Source organism: Pagrus pagrus, assembly GCF_965226575.1.
Source record: "Pagrus pagrus genome assembly, chromosome: 2".
Lineage (NCBI taxonomy): Eukaryota > Metazoa > Chordata > Actinopteri > Spariformes > Sparidae > Pagrus > Pagrus pagrus.
The window spans coordinates 609,669-629,287 of record NC_140186.1 but is presented as its reverse complement, the minus strand read 5'-3'; the positions used below and the strand labels follow the sequence as shown (position 1 = coordinate 629,287).

Sequence of the window (19,619 nt, the reverse complement as noted above, 5' to 3'; positions counted from 1 at the left end):
TTCAGATCTGTCCAGTCAGCTGTTTCCATCAGTTCTGATTCTGGTCTCTCTGACTGGACCCATAATGCAACACTGCCTGTTGTCTCATCTAAATGTCCAACACCCAGAAGACTCCCTCTCCTGGTGACAGTCAGTAACAGCTCCTCTCTGAGGAGGAGGAGGAGGAGGAGGAGGAGGAGGAGGAACAGAGGAGGAACAGAGGAGGAGGAGCAGGAGGAGGAACAGAGGAGGAACAGAGGAGGAGGAGGAGCAGAGGAGGAGGAACAGAGGAGAAACAGAGGAGGAGGAGGAGCAGAGGAGGAGGAACAGAGGAGGAACAGAGGAGGAGGAGCAGGAGGAGGAACAGAGGAGGAACAGAGGAGGAGGAGGAGCAGAGGAGGAGGAGGAGGAACAGAGGAGGAACAGAGGAGGAGGAGGAGCAGAGGAGGAGGAGGAACAGAGGAGGAGGAGGAGCAGGAGGAGGAACAGAGGAGGAGCAGGAGCAGGAGGAGGAACAGAGGAGGAGCAGGAGCAGGAGGAGGAGGAGCAGACGGAAGAACTTTCTTTTATATTTGCAGGTATTTTATTGTGAAGAGACGTGGTCAGACTCCCAGCATGCTCAGCGGTTAATGTGGTTTCTCTGCATGTCTCCTCTGAGCTCATCCTCAGCTGATCACATGGCTCCGCCCAATCCATCACACTGCTGTCCAATCAGCTGATCACATCACAGCTGTAATCTAATAACAGCAGCAACAGCACTGTGTTTGTGTCCGAGAGGTGGATTGTGGGTAATCAGTCAGTCAGAGGCTGTGTCCAAATTCAGGGGCTGCAGCCCTCGAAGGCCAATTACGTCAGAACGCCGCGCGAAGGCTGTTTCAAGTCGAAGGCTCCTTCAAACGCAGCCTTCTTTTCCCTCTTTTCGGAGGACGCACCGCTACTATCCTCCGCGGCCTCCCATATCCCAAGATCCTTTGCACACCGCTGCTCAGTCCCGAAACAGAAGAGGAAGCAAGAGAAAATGGCGACATCAAGTGGCGCAGACATGACATTCAAATTGAAGTAATGGGTTTATACTCGGTTCTTACTCATTTGAACATCCAACGCCAGATATGTTAAACTTCAGGGGACTATAAAACCTCCAGATGTTAACTTTCAGTTAAAACACGTGACGCTGGTGATGCTGTGGTAAATATAGTTGTTATTCACCAATGGGTTCATGTTTATTTTGTAATGTTGATCATTCAGTTTAGATTTTGTCATTAATTTTTGTACACACACAAATAAATGTACACGTCTGATAGATCTGAACCAAAACAGACTTTAATGCATGAACACCTGGTGACACAACCAGGAAATGCTGCGAAGGCTGGACCGTCCCGTTTAACAACGGTGGACGAGGCCTTCGTGGGCCGCAAAGGCCTCGTCCTTGAAGGCTGCAGCCCCTGAATTTGGACACAGCCAGTCGGTGTGTCCTCAGTGAGACTGCTCAGGTTTTCAAACTACGGTTCCCATGATGCTTTGGAGGATGTAGACAGGAAGTATGATGTTGCCATGGATTCAGAGGGTTGACTGAGTCTCAGGCTGGAGACTTGAATCGTGAGCTCGTGTGATGACGCGAGTCACGACCCTGATGCTAATGCTAGGTGGCTCGCAGGCTGTTCAGGCTGGTTACCGTGGAGCTGATCAGGTGGTTGCTAGGGTGCTCTGGGTGGTTGTTATGGGCTGGGGTCTGCCTCTTACTCTGCAGGACGATGATGATGATGATGATGACGATGATGATGATGATGACGATGATGATGATGACGATGACGATGATGATGATGATGATGATGATGATGACGATGACCATCCCCCCCGGACCTCCCTCCAAAGCTTGAAGGTTCTGTGGTTCTGAGGGGTCGGTCCTCCTTTAACTCTGATGTTCTGACGGAAGTCCCGCCCTCACGTCCTGCGCTGTGATTGGCTGGAAGCTCCACACTAAGTGTCCAAAGGTCGCCACTCAGAACTCAGTGTCCTGCGTAATACACCTTTAATGTCTTATCAAGATGACACCCAACAGACTGTGAAGCTCTGTGATTGGCTGGCTGTTAGTGAGGTAAATCATTAAGAGACTGTGTGTGTGTGTGTGTGTGTGTGTGTGTGTGCAGGATGTTTGCTCCTTGTTTCCTGTCCTTCAGTCAGGAATGTGAAGGAACAATGAGGGGAAACACACCCCCCCCACCCCTGATGACATCATTGTCAAGCTGTAACACTATTGGCTGATTGATGACTCCCTTCTCCTCAACACACACACACACACACACACACACACACACACACAGACACACACACACACACACACACACGGTTGAAAACAAAGATTCTGACGTTTCTGTTTCTTTCACACAATAATCGAGACATTTACAGTAAAAACAAACGACCTCATTACGTTGACTTTTCCTCTCCTGGTTGTGAATCGGCCGGATGTCGATTTGAGTTTCATCATTTTCAGATTTTGACGTTTAAACTTTTGTGTCTTCTGACAGAATAATTCATGTTAAACTTCAAAAAGCTGTTCGTCTCACTGTGACGCTCAAGGTTCGATACCCCCACCCCTGCAGTGGGCGGAGTGTGTGTGTGTGTGTGTGTGTGTGTGTGTGTGTGTGTGTGTGTGTGTGTGTGTGTGTGTGTGTGTGTGTGTGTGTGTGTGTGTGTGTGTGTGTGTGTGTGTGTGTTCTGGAGGGAAACAGAACAATCAGAGCAGGAAGACTCAGCCGAAGAAGAATGAGCAGCATGAAGCTGCTGCCTTGCTTCAGTGTTGGGCAGGGCCGGATACACACACACACACACACACACACACAGGCGAGCGAGTGTCTCTGACCTCTGGACTCTTTCTTTCACCTCCTGAAAACACGAGGACGTCTTCTCTCTTCGTCTGAGCTGCAAGTGGAGTTCTTGTGTGATTTCAGAACCGGTCTGGGTTCTCCTGGAGGAGCTTTGTGTGTGTGTGTGTGTGTGTGTGTGTGTGTGTGTGTGTGTGTGTGTGTTGCGTGTCGGGACACAGAGCGTGGTGCTGTTGGACTCTGACAGTGTCTCAATGAACAGAGTCAGCGTGTGTCGCTATGAGCCCGCTGATCTCTGAGCTCTCAGTAGGCTGATCCGTTCTCTGTCGGGTGGAGTCTTCCGGACCTGTTTGTCTCTGGTGGTGTTGGATCTGCAGGACGCGATGGAGGTGGAGTGGGCATCAGACCCGTCTCAGCTGCAGCACAACTACAACCAGCTGGAGGGTCGATTCAAACAGCTGCAAGGTAAGAAGAGAGGAAGAAGAGAGCTGAAGCTGATCTGAAGTCAGAGGTCACAGCAGACGGCGGTGGTTCTGGTCAGGCTCAGAGGATGATGAGGATGAAGATGATGGCGATGGTGGTGATGAGGATGTTTGTCCTCTCAGGTGTTTCTTCTCAGTGAATCCTGATCAGAAGTTTAAATGTGTTTGAGTCGATCAGACTCGATGACCTCGGTCTGATCGACAGGTGAACAACAGAGTCTGATTGGTGGCGTGTTGCTGGGAGACGTCTGATTGGAGCAGGAACAGCAGGAAGTGTTGATTTCCTTCATGGTCCTGTTCACACCTGGTATTTACATCCGTCCTGAGCGATCCATCAGATCACACCTGACACTGACCTGCGTCTGGTCTGATGTCCTGCTCTGTATGAAACCAACCCGTCCATCACTGACAAACAGACTCCATGTTTCTACTCAAAGACAGAAAGAAGTTCATGCAGAACATTTGCTGAATTTACAAGAAGCAACAAATCAGTCAGAATCAGTCAGAGACAGAGTTTCACACAGTTTATAAAGTGTCTCCAACTCAACAACTCACTAAACTGACACATTTGTTAAGGGAGTCTGGTGATGCTGTGTTACTGGTGCAATGGTTGGATCAGTCAGGACACGTGTGGTCCAGACCACCTCTGGTTGTGGTCCGACCCATCAGATCCTCAGAGCGTCTCGGGGACCTGTACTTGGAGCTGTGCACTTGTAATCAGATTACTCAGGATGGATGTTGACACCAGGTCTCAGCTGAACTGTGTTCTGGTGGTTTGATGGTTTGTAGAACAGCTGAGAGACGACACGGCGGTTCTGTTCATGTGGCCCACTTTCACTTTACTAAAGTAATGTTTGAACACGATATCTTTACTTTTACTCAGGTTTGATATTTGGGTACGGCTGTCCTCTGCTGCCTTTTCTAATGTCCAATACTTGATCAATGACCAGTTGATGAGAACATGGTGCTGCAGGTGTTTCCAGCCTCAGTCGTGACAGTTGACAGTTTTATTTTGAAGGTCAGTCTCAGTTGTGACATCAGAGGCTAAGAGCTGTAAATGCTCGGGGTTGTGCACGAGCTGTAACACACCGCGTGTGAATTACCATTAGTGGTCAGCAGCTTTTTAGCTCGTAAGCTATCGGCTAATTTCTTACGAAAAAAGTTGTGTTCTTCTTCTCCTCTGACAAACCACGACAGCATTGCATTGTGGGATACGGGAGCACAATGTAGTGTACGTCGCTTGTTCACTCAATTTTGCGGTGCATTGTGGGTATTTTGTCGTCCTCTACATAGTGGATGAAATCAGCTGTAGAGAATTCGAACAACACTACAAAATGGCGAACACCCTATATAGTGCACTACATCCGTGACAGGGGGCGGGGCCTGTCCAGCTGCCATCTGCTGGGTCACCGAGGGTCAGCCTGTCAGTCGTGTGACAGGAAGCTGGGGGCGGGGCTTATTGATCCACAACAACAGGAAGTAACATCTGTATCAAATATGAAGTGATGTCCAGGAAACTGCTCATAAAGGCTCCTGATTGGCTCCTCCACATCCTTCCTGCTCATGACTTCCTGTTTCCTCTGGGTCAAAGGTCATCACCAAAATAAAAGTTTTTATCTGAAGAGAAACGAAAATCATGAAGCTCCTCCTCTCCTCCTGCTCCTCCTCCTGCTGCCCCTCCTCCTCTCCTCCTGCTCCTCCTGCTCCTCCTCCTGCTGCCCCTCCTCCTCTCCTCCTGCTCCTCCTCCTGCTCCTCCTGCTCCTCGTCCTCTCCTCCTGCTCCTCCTCCTGCTGCCCCTCCTCCTCTCCTCCTGCTCCTCCTCCTGCTCCTCCTGCTCCTCGTCCTCTCCTCCTGCTCCTCCTCCTGCTGCCCCTCCTCCTCTCCTCCTGCTCCTCCTCCTGCTGCCCCTCCTGCTCCTCCTCCTCCTGCTGCCCCTCCTCCTTCTGCTCCTCCTGCTCCTCCTCCTGCAGGGTTCATCCTCTGATGAACATGAACAGTGACAACATGTTTCAGTATGAACCTGTGAGCTAATGTGGCTAAAACTGCTGCTAACCCTTACTGTGTGTGTGTGTGTGTGTGTGTGTGTGTGTGTGTGTGTGTGTGTGTGTGTGTGTGCGTGCGTGCGTGCGTGCGTGTGTGTGCGCGTGTGTGTGTGTGCTCTCAGATGAGCGTGAGGCGGTGCAGAAGAAGACCTTCACCAAGTGGGTGAACTCTCACCTGTCCAGAGTCTCCTGCAGGATCACAGACCTGTACATGGACCTGAGAGATGGACGCATGCTCATCAAGCTGCTGGAGGTCCTGTCAGGAGAGAGACTGGTACTGCAGTACACACAGTACTACACACAGTACTACACACAGTACTGCAGTACACACAGGACTACACACAGTACTGCAGTACACACAGGACTACACACAGTACTGCAGTACACACAGGACTACACACAGTACTGCAGTACACACAGTACTACACACAGTACTACACACAGTACTACACACAGTACTGCAGTACACACAGGACTACACACAGTACTGCAGTACACACAGGACTACACACAGTACTGCAGTACACACAGGACTACACACAGTACTACACACAGTACTGCAGTACACACAGGACTACACACAGTACTACGGTACACACAGTACTACACACAGTACTGCAGTACACACAGGACTACACACAGTACTGCAGTACACACAGGACTACACACAGTACTGCAGTACACACAGGACTACACACAGTACTACACACAGTACTGCAGTACACACAGGACTACACACAGTACTGCAGTACACACAGTACTACACACAGTACTACGGTACACACAGTACTACACACAGTACTGCAGTACACACAGGACTACACACAGTACTGCAGTACACACAGTACTACACACAGTACTACAGTACACACAGTACTACACACAGTACTGCAGTACACACAGTACTACACACAGTACTACACACAGTACTACAGTACACACAGTACTACACACAGTACTACACACAGTGCTACAGTACTACACACAGTACTACACACAGTACTACAGTACACACAGCACTACACACAGTACTGCAGTACACACAGTACTACACACAGTACTGCAGTACACACAGTACTACACACAGTACTACAGTACACACAGTACTACACACAGTACTGCAGTACACACAGTACTACACACAGTACTACACACAGTACTACAGTACACACAGTACTACACACAGTACTACACACAGTACTACACACAGTACTACAGTACTACACACAGTACTACACACAGTACTACAGTACACACAGCACTACACACAGTACTGCAGTACACACAGTACTACACACAGTACTGCAGTACTACAGTACACACAGGACTACACACAGTACTACAGTACACACAGTACTACACACAGTACTGCAGTACACACAGTACTACACACAGTACTACAGTACACACAGTACACACAGTACTACACACAGTACTACAGTACACACAGTACTACACACACTTCCTGTGTCTGTTCTGGTTCTAAATACTTTCTTTATAGATCTTTTATTGTGAAAATCAGCCCTCGGACAGTCACTTCCTCCTCTACAGGGTCATGTTACCACAGCAGCCTCTGGTGGCCGTCAGAGGAGCTGCAGCTCGTCTCCGCCCTGACTCTCTCTGTTGTTTCTTCTTCTGTGTTTCTGTGCGTCAGCCGAAGCCGACCAAAGGCCGGATGCGTATTCACTGTCTGGAGAACGTGGACAAGGCTCTGCAGTTCCTGAAGGAGCAGAGGGTTCACCTGGAGAACATGGGCTCCCACGACATCGTGGACGGAAACCACCGACTGACGCTGGGACTCATCTGGACCATCATCCTCCGCTTCCAGGTGACCTCACGCACACTGAAGTCAGGTCGTCTCCATACTTGGTACCGTAAAAACGCTGACGTCTGGTTAGAGACACGACACACCATCTACCACCATCGTCTCCTCCTGATGATATAAAGTCAGGCTCAGCCATCGTCTCCTCCTGATGATATAAAGTCAGGCTCAGCCATCGTCTCCTCCTGATGATATAAAGTCAGGCTCAGCCATCGTCTCCTCCTGATGATATAAAGTCAGGCTCAGCCATCATCTCCTCCTGATGATATAAAGTCAGGCTCAGTCATCGTCTCCTCCTGATGATATACAGTCAGGCTCAGCCATCGTCTCCTCCTGATGATATAAAGTCAGGCTCAGCCATCGTCTCCTCCTGATGATATAAAGTCAGGCTCAGCCATCGTCTCCTCCTGATGATATACAGTCAGGCTCAGCCATCGTCTCCTCCTGATGATATACAGTCAGGCTCAGTCATCGTCTCCTCCTGATGATATAAAGTCAGGCTCAGTCATCGTCTCCTCCTGATGATATAAAGTCAGGCTCAGTCATCGTCTCCTCCTGATGATATAAAGTCAGGTGAAGTCTCGTAGTCCACAGAACATTTCTGGAGCTTCACAGTAAAACAGAGTTGCAGCATTCTGCTGAACACCTGAAGCAGCTGGAGATGATTTAAACATCAGATGTCTCCATGCAGCTCGTCTGCTGTGATCACAGAGATCACAACCTGATCTGAAGATGTTGTCGACCTCCTGGTCGGTGGTGGAGCTGCAGCTACACCTCAGACAGAGATGAATGTGACAGTCTCAATCAATAATCAATAACTTGGAGTTTGTTGTTATTATAGAGACATCAGCACAGAGAGGTGGTAATGGAAAGATAAAGATGTAAATGATAACTGCTCCTTTGGAGTACTAAATAAAGTAATGTGATTACTGAAATAAATACTCTTTAGCCACCTTGAATTACTGAATGAAGTAATTGATTACATATTCAAAGTACTAATACCAGACAGTACAGGTGCAGCAGCGGCCAATCAGAGACACACAAAACACATTAACATAATAAAATCAGAAAATTCAAGAAATCTAAAAGTCACAAAACATGTTGACATGAAATAATCATGACGATATTTAGACAGAACGTGTAATAAAACCTTCAAAGTGACAAATATCCAATAAAATATGATAAATCTTTAAACATGATGAACGTGATGATGTCATGTTGCTGTTAGCCAATCACGTGTTGGCATGTAAAATGAATAGATGTCAGTAAAACTAAGAACACAGAGAAATATTATTATTTATTTATAATCATCTCACAGATTTCTATATTTACATGAATATAAACCGTCTTGATTTATCAGCATGAATGTTTCCTGGAGTCAGTCAGTGTGTTTTTTAATGAATGTGTTGTTGATATTTACTTCAGTAAATCAAAACAAACTCAGATGTGACGTCTCATCAGAACCTGTTCATTAGTAACTCTTCGGACTCAGAGCCACGCCCCCTTTTATTACTCATTGACAGTCTGCCTCTGATTGGTGGACCAGCTCAGCTCAGGCTAAAGTCCAGGTTGGTTCATGTTTTACTGAGAGCAAGCTGTCGTCATGGAAACCCAGTCCCGGTGACATCACACAGTGCTGGATCGACCTTTGACCTCCGGGAACAATCAGCTCTCACTTCCTCCTACAATCGTCCAGTCAGAGAGCAGCTGTTAACTCGGGGGGAGTGTCTCTGCCCTCAAGTTGTCTTCTCAGGCTCAACTTCCCCAACAGCTCGGCCAATCAAATCACAGAAGCTGTTTCTAAACTCACAGTTTCAGCTCATGAAGGAAAAAGTGTTTGGTGAGGCCCGCGATGTTTGAAAAAAGATCCAATCAGCTCAGCCGCAAATCAAAAGAGTCCAATGAGACTGGAGATGACTCTTCAGACCTCAGTGTGTTCAATAAACATCAGTACGTAATCAATAACTGCAGTCAGTTCATCAATAAAGGTCAACTGAACTATATGACAGCAGTCAGTATGAACATGTATCTATAGATCAGCGTGAACACCTTCAACCTCACCTGTACACATCACACAGGTGGAGGTGTGACAGCTGTGTGTACGCACTGAACCAGTCACACAGCACCAGACTCCCTTAACAAATGTGTCAGTTTAGTGAGTTGTTGAGCTGGAGACACTTTATAAACTGTGTGAAACTCTGTCTCTGACTGGTTCTGACTTATTTGTTCCTTCTTGTAAATTCAGCAAATGTTCTACATGAACTTCTTCGTGTCTTTGAGTAGAAACATGGAGTCTGGTGTGAACTGTGTCTGTGTGTCTCTTCAGATTCAGGACATCAGTGTGGAGACTGAAGACAACAAAGAGAAGAGATCAGCCAAAGACGCTCTGCTGCTCTGGTGTCAGATGAAGACGGCTGGGTGAGACGTGTACTAATACTCAGTACTGCACATATTTATACTGCTAATACTACAGTATTTGTCTCTGCTGATACTGATAAAGTTCTGGGCGTCAGGTGATGGACAGAAGTACAGTTGCTGGGAGTCATGTGGTAACAGTTGTTGTGTTGATGCTGTGATCACCTGAGATGATGTCATGATTAACACCAGGTGTGTTTGTGCTTCAGGTATCCCAACGTGAACATCCACAACTTCTCCACCAGCTGGAGAGACGGGATGGCCTTCAACGCTCTCATCCACAAACACAGGTAACACCTTCAGCTTCAGTCAGGTTCAGTTTCTGGTGAATCATTACAATAATGACATCATTATGACATCATTATGACATCATTAAATCCCGGTCTCAAGTAAACAACATTCATTATCTCAAAACTTTATTCATCTTTAAAGCTGCTGTGGCGTTGTTGTAAAGTTATCTGTGGTTTTTGTTCAGGCCCGATCTGATCGACTTTGACAAGTTGAAGAAGTCCAACGCTCACTACAACCTGCAGAACGCCTTCAACCTGGCCGAGCAGCACCTGGGCCTCACCAAGCTGCTGGACCCTGAAGGTGAGAACATGACCTACCTTACTTGAACCGGTTTACCTGGCCAGGTTTGCCTGACCCACTTTATCTGAGCCGAACCTAACACCGCCTCCCTCTACGCTGACGAGACTGCTGTTTCTGATTATGACCTTGTCTGTTTGTGACAGTGAACGCAGCAGCTCTGTCACACAGGATGTGTTCAGGTACAGCACTGAGTGTAAGACAGGAGGACTCCTGCTTCAGTGTCTCACGAAAGAGGTGATCGATTAGTTGTGTCACGATTTAGATTCTAAAACTAAAATTGATCAAAATGGGTTTTAAATTTACAGTCACAGGTCAGAAGCGGGTCGGTGTCTCTCCAGAGTCCGAGTCACAGTGACTCGAGTGTCATCGTCACAGTGACTCGAGTGTCATCGTCTCTGTGTTGTGTTGCAGATATCAGCGTGGACCATCCTGATGAGAAGTCGGTCATCACCTACGTGGTGACGTATTATCACTACTTCTCCAAGATGAAGGCTCTGAAGGTGGAAGGCAAACGAATCGGAAAGGTCAGAAGACGTCAGACACCAACTGATCAATACTTCACTGTGTGATCAATATCTGTCACAGATCTGTGTATCTATGACAGGAGATGTCTCTGTTTTTTTGTCCAGGTGTTGGATAACGCCATTGAGACGGAAAAGATGATCGAGAAGTACGAGTCTCTGGCCTCAGACCTGCTGGAGTGGATCGAACAGACCATCATCATCCTCAACAACAGGAAGTTCGCCAACTCGCTGGTCGGCGTCCAGCAGCAGCTCCAGGCCTTCAACACCTACAGGACTGTCGAGAAGCCTCCAAAGTCAGAACCCTCACCCTCATCCTCACTGTCTTAAAGTGTAACTGTTGCCAAAATGCAACCTCGGCTTATTTTGTGAATGAACACAAGTCAAACCTTTGTGTAAAAGCATCATTACAACGAAAAAGCCGCTTTTAAGATTCACCGTAGTTGCGTTTCCAGGTCGAACTGATTTTCAATGGAGGTGCACGGGTCAACTTTTCTGTAGCATCAAAATCGCTATTTTTAAAACACTAAGAAGACTCGACACAACAAGAAACTTGGCTCGTAGCATCACCAGGGTCTCTACACATGAACACGAGCATTGAGAACATCGTTTGTGTACACAAAGTTTGCTAAAAAGAAGGTTTTTAAACAACTCACGTTAGCAGTAGCTTTAGCCGTCCTGCCAGTCGAGATGCGTCGATCCCCGATGTAACATGGAGCTTTCTACTTCATGTTACGCTGCACTCGGGGATCCTCTGTCCTCCTCTGTCCTCCTCTGACCTCCTCTGACCTCTGGTGTCCTCAGGTTCACAGAGAAGGGGAACCTGGAGGTTCTTCTCTTCACCATCCAGAGTAAGATGAGAGCCAACAACCAGAAGGTCTACATGCCCCGTGAGGGAAAACTCATCTCAGACATCAACAAGGTGAGAGCTGCTCTCAGTCCTCCAGCAGCGACTTTAAATCTGTCTGGTCCGTGTTCACAAGCAGCTTCAGGATGTGTCGTTCCTCCAGCCGACAAGATCAACTGTGATATGAGCCCAGCTGTTCTTTCATTATGGTTTTAGTTCAGTTTCAATAGTTAATCCTCATTTGTTCAGAACAAAAGTCCAAACATTCAGTTTCTCTGTCTTCAGTCACATTACCTGAACCTCTCAGCAGATGATAAATAACTAAAATCTTACTCAGTCTGCGATCTGTTTTTTATCAGTAGAGTCAAAAACATTCAGGCAGCAGCTTCTTAAAATGTCTGAACATAATTCTGATTGTAGTGATTTCATGATTCATTATTTCCATTTAAAGATTGTTTTCAGCTCTGCCATCATCACACGTCTCATCCGGGTCAGTGAAGGTCAACAGATCGTTGGTTTTATGTCCTGACAACAGCTCGACTTTATCCTGCTGACTAGTTCAAATAATATTCACCAACAATAAACAACAAAAGGGAGAAATTCAGACTGTTACAAAGTCCAGAGTGAACCCTCTTCACACACAAGTCAATAAAAGATCTCTGACAAAGAAAATAAGAAATGAAAAAAGATAAATGTGACCAGTGTCTGATTGTTTCTTTGACTTAAAGTTCTTAATATATAATAGATTTATATTTTAAACCTGTTGTGTTTGTGCTGATATAAATGTTAGTGTTGGATCTTTACTGAATGGTTGCTTCAGTATTTTTGACTTTAGTGTTTACACATGCTGAACTACATTACACTTCAGGTCAGGCTCAATAAAAAGCTCACAGGCCGAAGCTCGAGTCCTTCAAAGAGACAGGGGCTTGACTCTGGAGGCTTTAAGTTACTGTGGACAGATGCTGCTTCACTTTAAGACGTCTTTGATGGTGTTTGTCCATCAGGCCTGGGAGCGACTGGAAAAAGCGGAGCACGAGAGGGAGCTGGCTCTGAGGACAGAACTTATTCGTCAGGAGAAACTGGAACAACTCGCCAGACGCTTTGACCGCAAGGCGGCCATGAGAGAGACCTGGCTCAGCGAAAACCAGAGGCTGGTGTCACAGGTAGGAAGACACACAGTCAGCAGCAGCTACCAGATGCTGCTTTGCATCAGCACCCGTCTGCAGCATTCAGGTCTGCTCTGTAAATCCTTTAAAATTTAGGACGAAATGTAATAAGTTATTTTTTTTCCCAGGACAACTTTGGTTTCGACCTTCAGGCCGTCGAAGCGGCCACAAAGAAGCACGAGGCGATTGAGACGGACATCGCAGCATACGAGGAGCGTGTCCAGGCCGTGGTTGCTGTGGCAAAGGAGCTGGAGGTGGAGCACTACCACGACATTAAACGCATCACGGCCAGGAAGGACAATGTGATCCGGCTGTGGGAGTACCTGCTGGAGCTTCTGAAGGCCCGCCGGCAGAGACTGGAGATGAACCTGGGCCTGCAGAGAGTCTTCCAGGAGATGCTCTACATCATGGACTGGATGGACGAGATGAAGGTATGACCACTGAGGTCAACAAATCCTACCTTCACATGGTAGATTTTAGGGTCAGATGAGAGGATAGGTATCAGTTTCACCAGGTGCTAACTGAGCGTCCTTGTAGCGATGCTGTTCTTCTGTTTGATCATTGCCAGCCTAACTGTTGGTCCTCTCTTTATGTCTGTCCGTCTTTGGTTTCCAGATGTTGCTGCTGTCTCAGGATTATGGGAAGCATCTGTTAGGTGTGGAGGACCTGCTGCAGAAACACGCCCTGGTGGAGGCAGACATCGCCATCCAGGCTGACAGGGTGAAGGCAGTCAGCACCAACGCCAACAAGTTCTCCGTCAACAATGAAGGTGAGCAGCTTCCTTTTGGTTTTAAATAGTCTTAACTGTGAGGTGTTCTTGTTTTTATTCTGTTTTCACAAATGACTTCCTGACAAGAAATCTTGTAGGTCCAAGAGCATGATGAGGCCGACCTGTGAAAGCTTCTGTCTGTAGTGTTTGAGGCAGCAGTCTGCGGAGTAGATTATTTCAAACTTTAAACATGAGAGCTAACATTGTGTCTTCCTGTCCAGGCTATAAGCCCTGCGACCCTCAGGTCATCCAGGACCGGGTTTCCCACCTGGAGTTCTGCTACCAGGAGCTGACCCAGCTGGCCGCAGAGCGTCGCGCACGCCTGGAAGAGTCACGTCGTCTCTGGAAGTTCTTCTGGGAAATGGCCGAGGAGGAGGGCTGGATCCGTGAGAAGGAGCAGATCCTGTCCTCTGTTGAGCACGGCAAGGACCTGACGGGGGCACTGCGCCTCCTCAGTCAGCAACGCGCCCTGGAGGACGAGATGAGTGGCCGCGCCGGCCACCTGCAGCACACGATCGCAGAGGGCCAGGCCATGGTGGAGGCTGGCCACTTTGCTGCCACCAAGATCCAGGAGCGTATCGCTGACGTGCAGGCTCAGTGGGCGGCGTTGGAGCAGCTGGCAGCGGCGAGGAAGAAGAGGCTGGAGGAGGCTATGGCTCTGCACCAGTTCCAGGCTGACGCAGATGATGTCGATGCCTGGACGCTTGATGCCCTGCGCATCGTCTCCAGTGGAGAGACGGGCCATGACGAATTCTCCACCCAGGCTCTGGTCCGGAAGCACAAGGACGCAGCAGCAGAGGTGGCCAGCTACCGCCCAGTCATCGACTCACTCCACGAGCAGGCCGCCTCTCTATCGCCAGAGGAGGCTGAGTCAGAAGAGGTCCGTGGTCGGCTGGCCGGTATCGAGGAACGCTACAAGGAGGTGGCAGAACTGACAAAGCTGAGGAAGCAGGCGCTGCAGGACGCTCTGGCGCTCTACAAGATGTTCAGCGAGGCCAATGCTTGTGAGGTTTGGATCGACGAGAAGGAGCAGTGGCTGAACAGCATGGAGATCCCCGAAAAACTGGAGGACCTGGAGGTCATCCAGCACAGGTAGGACAAGATGCTGCATAGGTGTTTGTGACTCGTCACCTCTTTTACCGAGCACTGTATCAGTGTGGACTGTGTCTTTGGCAGGTTTGAGAGTCTGGAGCCGGAGATGAACAACCAGGCGTCTCGTGTTGCTGTGGTAAACCAGATCGCCCGGCAGCTGATGCACAACGGTCACCCGAGCGAAAAGGACATCAAGACCCAACAGGACAAACTCAACAACAGGTACGAACAGGTGTAACATGTAATAACTGCTGTGTCCTCAACGTAAACACTTCAAAACTGTAGGTGTGATTGTACCTGGAGACTGTGATGACCTTCTCTTTACCTCTAGGTGGAGTCAGTTCCGCGATCTGGTGGACCAGAAGAAGGAGTCCCTGAACTCTGCTCTGGGAGTGCAGAACTACCACCTGGACTGCAACGAGACCAAGTCCTGGATCAAAGAGAAGACTAAAGTCATTGAGTCCACCCAGGAGCTGGGCAACGACCTCACCGGAGTCATGGCCCTGCAGCGCAAACTGACTGGTATGGAGCGTGACCTGGCTGCCATCGAAGACAAACTGGGTGATCTGCGAGGCGAGGCTTCGCAGCTCTCGGAGGAGCACCCCGACCAGGCCAAGGCTATCACAGGCCGCCTGGCTGAGATCACTGCTGTCTGGGAGGAAATGAAGAACACTCTGAAGAACCGCGAGGAGTCTCTGGGCGAGGCCAGGAAGCTGCAGCAGTTCCTGCGTGAGCTGGACGACTTCCAGTCCTGGCTGTCCCGGACTCAGACAGCCATCGCCTCCGAGGACATGCCAAACACGCTGGCTGAGGCAGAGAAGCTCATGGCCCAGCACGAAGGCATCAAGAATGAGATCCATAACTACGAGGAGGACTACCAGAAGATGCGGGACATGGGGGAGATGGTGACGCAGGGCCAGACGGATGCACAGTACATGTTCCTGAGACAGAGGCTGCAGGCACTCGACACCGGCTGGAACGAACTGCACAAGATGTGGGAGAACCGACAGAACCTGCTGTCCCAGTCCCACGCTTACCAGCTGTTCCTCAGGGACACCAAACAGGCCGAGGCCTTCCTCAACAACCAGGTAACCACCACAGATTCACCTCACTCTGTCTTCAACACCAGGCTCATGACCCTCATGTTAAAAACTCCAGATCAGGATTGGACCGACGCTAGTAGCAGGTCAGTCTGTTCAAATATTGCTGTCTCACAGTACTAAACCCCGTGTCCTCATCCTGCAGGAGTATGTCCTGGCTCACACTGAGATGCCTACCACTCTGGAGGGCGCAGAGGCAGCCATCAAGAAGCAGGAGGACTTCATGACCACCATGGACGCCAATGAAGACAAGATCAACAGTGTGGTAGAGGCCGGCAGGCGGTTGGCCAGCGACGGAAACATCAACGCTGAACGCATCCAGGAGAGAGTCTCCTCCATCGACGACAGGTAGAAACATGACAACAAAACAACAAACATCTCTGGAGCTTCACAGTAAAACAGAGTTGCAGCATTCTGCTAAACAACTGAAGCAGCTGGAGATGATTTAAACATCAGATGTCTCCATGCAGCTCATCTGCTGTGATCACAGAGATCACAACCTGATCTGAGGAGACCAGATTCACACCCCTTCATTGAAGTGCATGCTCGAGCTTGAAGTATTGTTTATATGTTGGCGTGCTGCTCTGACCTTGTCCTGCATGTTTCAGGCACAAGAAGAACAGGGAGGCTGCAGTGGAGCTGCTGATGAGACTGAAGGATAACAGGGACCTGCAGAAGTTCCTGCAGGACTGTCAGGAGGTCGGTCTCTCCTCACTCACAAGCATCAACGCCTCATAAAGAAAATCAAACTTAAAGGCAGATTTGATGTAAAAATATGATCTAATTGTTGATTTCTTTTAGAGGTCTATCTTCTGTCATTCCAGCACTGAAGTAGAAATGTATTGAACACATTCCTGCTCCTCAGAGGATTAAATATTAAACCTTTTGTGTGTGTCCAGCTGTCTCTGTGGATCAATGAGAAGATGCTCACAGCTCAGGACATGACCTACGACGAGGCCAGGAACCTGCACAGCAAATGGCTGAAGCACCAGGCCTTCATGGCTGAACTGCAGTCCAACAAAGAGTGGCTGGACAAGATCCAGAAGGTCTGTCGCACCTCCTGATGCCTTTACTGCACGGCACATGTGCACCTGTACTCTGCACAGACAGATATGTGTGTAGTCATCACCTTCAAAACAAACTAACATATTATCAGACTGTATTAACGTGTTAAACTAAACAATAAGTTCATGAAGTCGAGAAGCTAAAAGCTTCAGAACCGATGAGAAATGTTTGTGGCTTCATGATTAACATCACCTGTCAAAGTGTGAAGCAGCAGATTAAATGATGATGTAAAACTTTAATGCAGGTTTGATGACTAACATCACATAAGGTTAGCATTAGCTAACTAGCTAACAAGTGTTCAGCTTGTTAGCACAATGGAGAAATGAAGGAAAGCAAATGAACATAATGTAAAATGTAGTAAGCGTACAAGCTAATGCTCGATAAGGAGAAATGGAGAAACTGATTAAAACAACAAATGTTGGTAAAACGTTTATTAGCTTACTAGCTAACATGAAGCTTGTCAGCAACGGAGAAATACATATGAAATATGATTCACTGACTGATGAGATAAAAAGGACTTAGCTTGCTAACTGGAGTTGATTGGTGGCGATGTTATATCTGTTAGCTACATGTTGGTTTGTGTCGACTGTAGTCTAGTTTTCCTTCTCTCTTGGACCAACACCTGTGAAACTTCACATGTCAGCTGGTGACCTTTGAACCTGACCTGAGTTCTTCCTGGTTTGTTGACGGCAGGACGGCATGCTGCTGGTGTCGGAGAAGCCGGAGACGGAGGCGGTGGTGAAGGAGAAGCTGTCGGCGCTCCACACCATGTGGGAGGAGTTGGAGTCCACCACGCAGACTAAAGCTCAGTGTCTGTTCGACGCCAACAAGGCGGAGCTGTTCACTCAGAGCTGCGCTGACCTCGACAAGTGGATGGGAGGTCTGGAGGGTCAGATCCAGTCTGACGACTATGGCAAAGACCTGACCTCCGTCAACATCCTGCTCAAGAAACAACAGGTACACTCACAGTACTACTGCAGCACTGACGCTGTACTATAGTACTGCAGTGGAGCAAAGTAACTGTGATAATGTGAAAATCAGCTCAGTAAGGCTTCGGTGCAGGACACAGTGATCCAAGCTCGTCTTGTCCTGCTGATTACGAGTAGAATTAATCTTAACTGTAGTATTTGTAGTATAGTTACTACTACTCAGTAAGAGTAGTAGCAGTACTGTCAGCTGTTGTAGTATTACCAGTGTCAGTACTGTCATTAGTATTATAGCAGTATTCTGATGGCGCCCCCTGCTGACAGAAGTAGAACCGTTAGCTTGAAGAGTACAAGTAGCCGCACCAGCAGGTGTGTGTGAGCCTCCCTCTGACCACGCCCCCTGTAGTAGTATATGAAGTAGTATCAGCAGTAGTTGATGTGTGACTCCGCCCCTCAGATGCTGGAGAACCAGGTGGAGGTGCGTCAGCGGGAGGTGGTGGAGCTGCAGAGCCAGGTGAAGGCTCTGGGTCAGGAGGTGAAGGACACTGACGAGGTGGACGGCCGGAGGCAGCTGGTGGAGATGAAGTTCCAGGAGCTGCTGGAGCCGCTGCGCCGCCGCAGGGACTTCCTGGTGGAGTCCAGAGAGGTTCACCAGTTCAACCGAGACGTGGAGGACGAGATCGTACGTAGAACTGACGGAGAGTTTCTGCTCTGATCTTTACTCAGAACGTTCTGGCAGGAACGTCGTCTCTGTGCTTTAAGAGTAAAACATGCTGCAGAAGGTTTTTATAGATCAGCTCCTGGTGGTGAAATATTTTGTCCAGTATATTTTCAGTTCTGAAACAAAGTCTGTCACGTGTTGAACAGGAAGACGTTAAATTTCAAACAGACGGACGTTTGTTCTGTCGCCAGCCTGTGACTCCCATCAGACAGGATGTTCTGCAGCGCCACCATCAGGACAGTGAAGTCAGTGGTCGTTCACTCGTTAATGTTTCTGCTGTTCTGTCCTCCAGCTGTGGGTTCAGGAGAGGATGGCTGTGGCCACGTCCACCGATCACGGACACAACCTGCAGACGGTCCAGCTGCTCATCAAGAAGAACCAGGTGAGAGACACCTGAGACACGTCTGCAGTTAAACAATCAGAACCACCAGCTGATCTGTGTTGTGGTGGTAAGTGAGTCAGCCACGATGGATGTAACCTGAGCCGCTGGTCTTCGTCCTCAGACGCTGCAGAAGGAGATCCAGGGCCATCAGCCTCGTATCGACGACATCCTGGAGCGCAGCGAGAGCCTCCTGAAGGACGAGTCGTCCAGCGCCAACATTATTCGGCAGCGTCTGGCCAACCTGCGGGAGCTGTGGAGGCAGCTGATGGAGGAGGCGGAGCGGCGCCACGGGCGGCTGGAGGAGGCGCACAAAGCCCAGCAGTATTACTTTGATGCTGCCGAGGCCGAAGCCTGGATGAGCGAGCAGGAGCTGTACATGATGTCAGAGGAGAAGGCCAAGGTGTGTGTGTGTGTCTGTGTGTGTGTGTGTGTGTGTGTGTGTGTGTGTGTGTGTGACGATCGCACACAATTATTATTATTATTATTAAAAATAAGGGCTGACCTTAAAACGGCTGTTTTATGAATGGAGTTTGGTTGAGCAGTGTGTCAGTGGACAGAGCTGTTAATGAGCTGCTTCTACACACACATTACACTCACAGAGACACTCACAGAGACACACACAGAGACACTCACAGAGACACACACAGAGACACACACAGAGACACTCACAGAGACACACACAGAGACACACACAGAGACACTCACAGAGACACACACAGAGACACTCACAGAGACACACACAGAGACACACACAGAGACACACACATTACACTCACAGAGACACTCACAGAGACACACACAGACACTCACATTACACTCACAGAGACACTCACAGAGACACACACATTACACTCACAGAGACACTCACAGAGACAC

At 48.6% G+C, this 19,619-nt stretch overlaps 1 protein-coding gene across 5 annotated transcripts in view; it reads left to right on the top strand.

The window, feature by feature from the left end:
* Nucleotides 1-19,619, top strand: part of LOC311266609 (spectrin beta chain, non-erythrocytic 1) — a 43,509-nt gene that overhangs the window by 8,648 nt on the left and 15,242 nt on the right. For 4 of the 5 annotated variants that reach the window (XR_014623741.1, XR_014623742.1, XM_084369037.1 and 1 more), the window contains exons 3-23: nt 5,449-5,600; nt 6,981-7,154; nt 9,475-9,566; nt 9,773-9,853; nt 10,039-10,154; nt 10,566-10,678; nt 10,784-10,971; nt 11,480-11,597; nt 12,527-12,685; nt 12,817-13,119; nt 13,304-13,457; nt 13,679-14,549; nt 14,634-14,771; nt 14,881-15,637; nt 15,795-15,997; nt 16,258-16,348; nt 16,549-16,695; nt 17,408-17,671; nt 18,098-18,322; nt 18,654-18,743; nt 18,865-19,143. Coding sequence is in view for 3 of the 5 variants with exons in the window: in XM_084369037.1 (XP_084225163.1) it covers nt 5,449-5,600; nt 6,981-7,154; nt 9,475-9,566; nt 9,773-9,853; nt 10,039-10,154; nt 10,566-10,678; nt 10,784-10,971; nt 11,480-11,597; nt 12,527-12,685; nt 12,817-13,119; nt 13,304-13,457; nt 13,679-14,549; nt 14,634-14,771; nt 14,881-15,637; nt 15,795-15,997; nt 16,258-16,348; nt 16,549-16,695; nt 17,408-17,671; nt 18,098-18,322; nt 18,654-18,743; nt 18,865-19,143 (4,715 nt within the window). In the remaining 2 variants the exon portion in view is untranslated. Of the gene's footprint in view, nt 1-2,864; nt 3,267-5,448; nt 5,601-6,980; nt 7,155-9,474; nt 9,567-9,772; nt 9,854-10,038; nt 10,155-10,565; nt 10,679-10,783; nt 10,972-11,479; nt 11,598-12,526; nt 12,686-12,816; nt 13,120-13,303; nt 13,458-13,678; nt 14,550-14,633; nt 14,772-14,880; nt 15,638-15,794; nt 15,998-16,257; nt 16,349-16,548; nt 16,696-17,407; nt 17,672-18,097; nt 18,323-18,653; nt 18,744-18,864; nt 19,144-19,619 lie in introns of those variants that run through there. The other variant, XM_084369038.1, reaches the window with a different exon arrangement.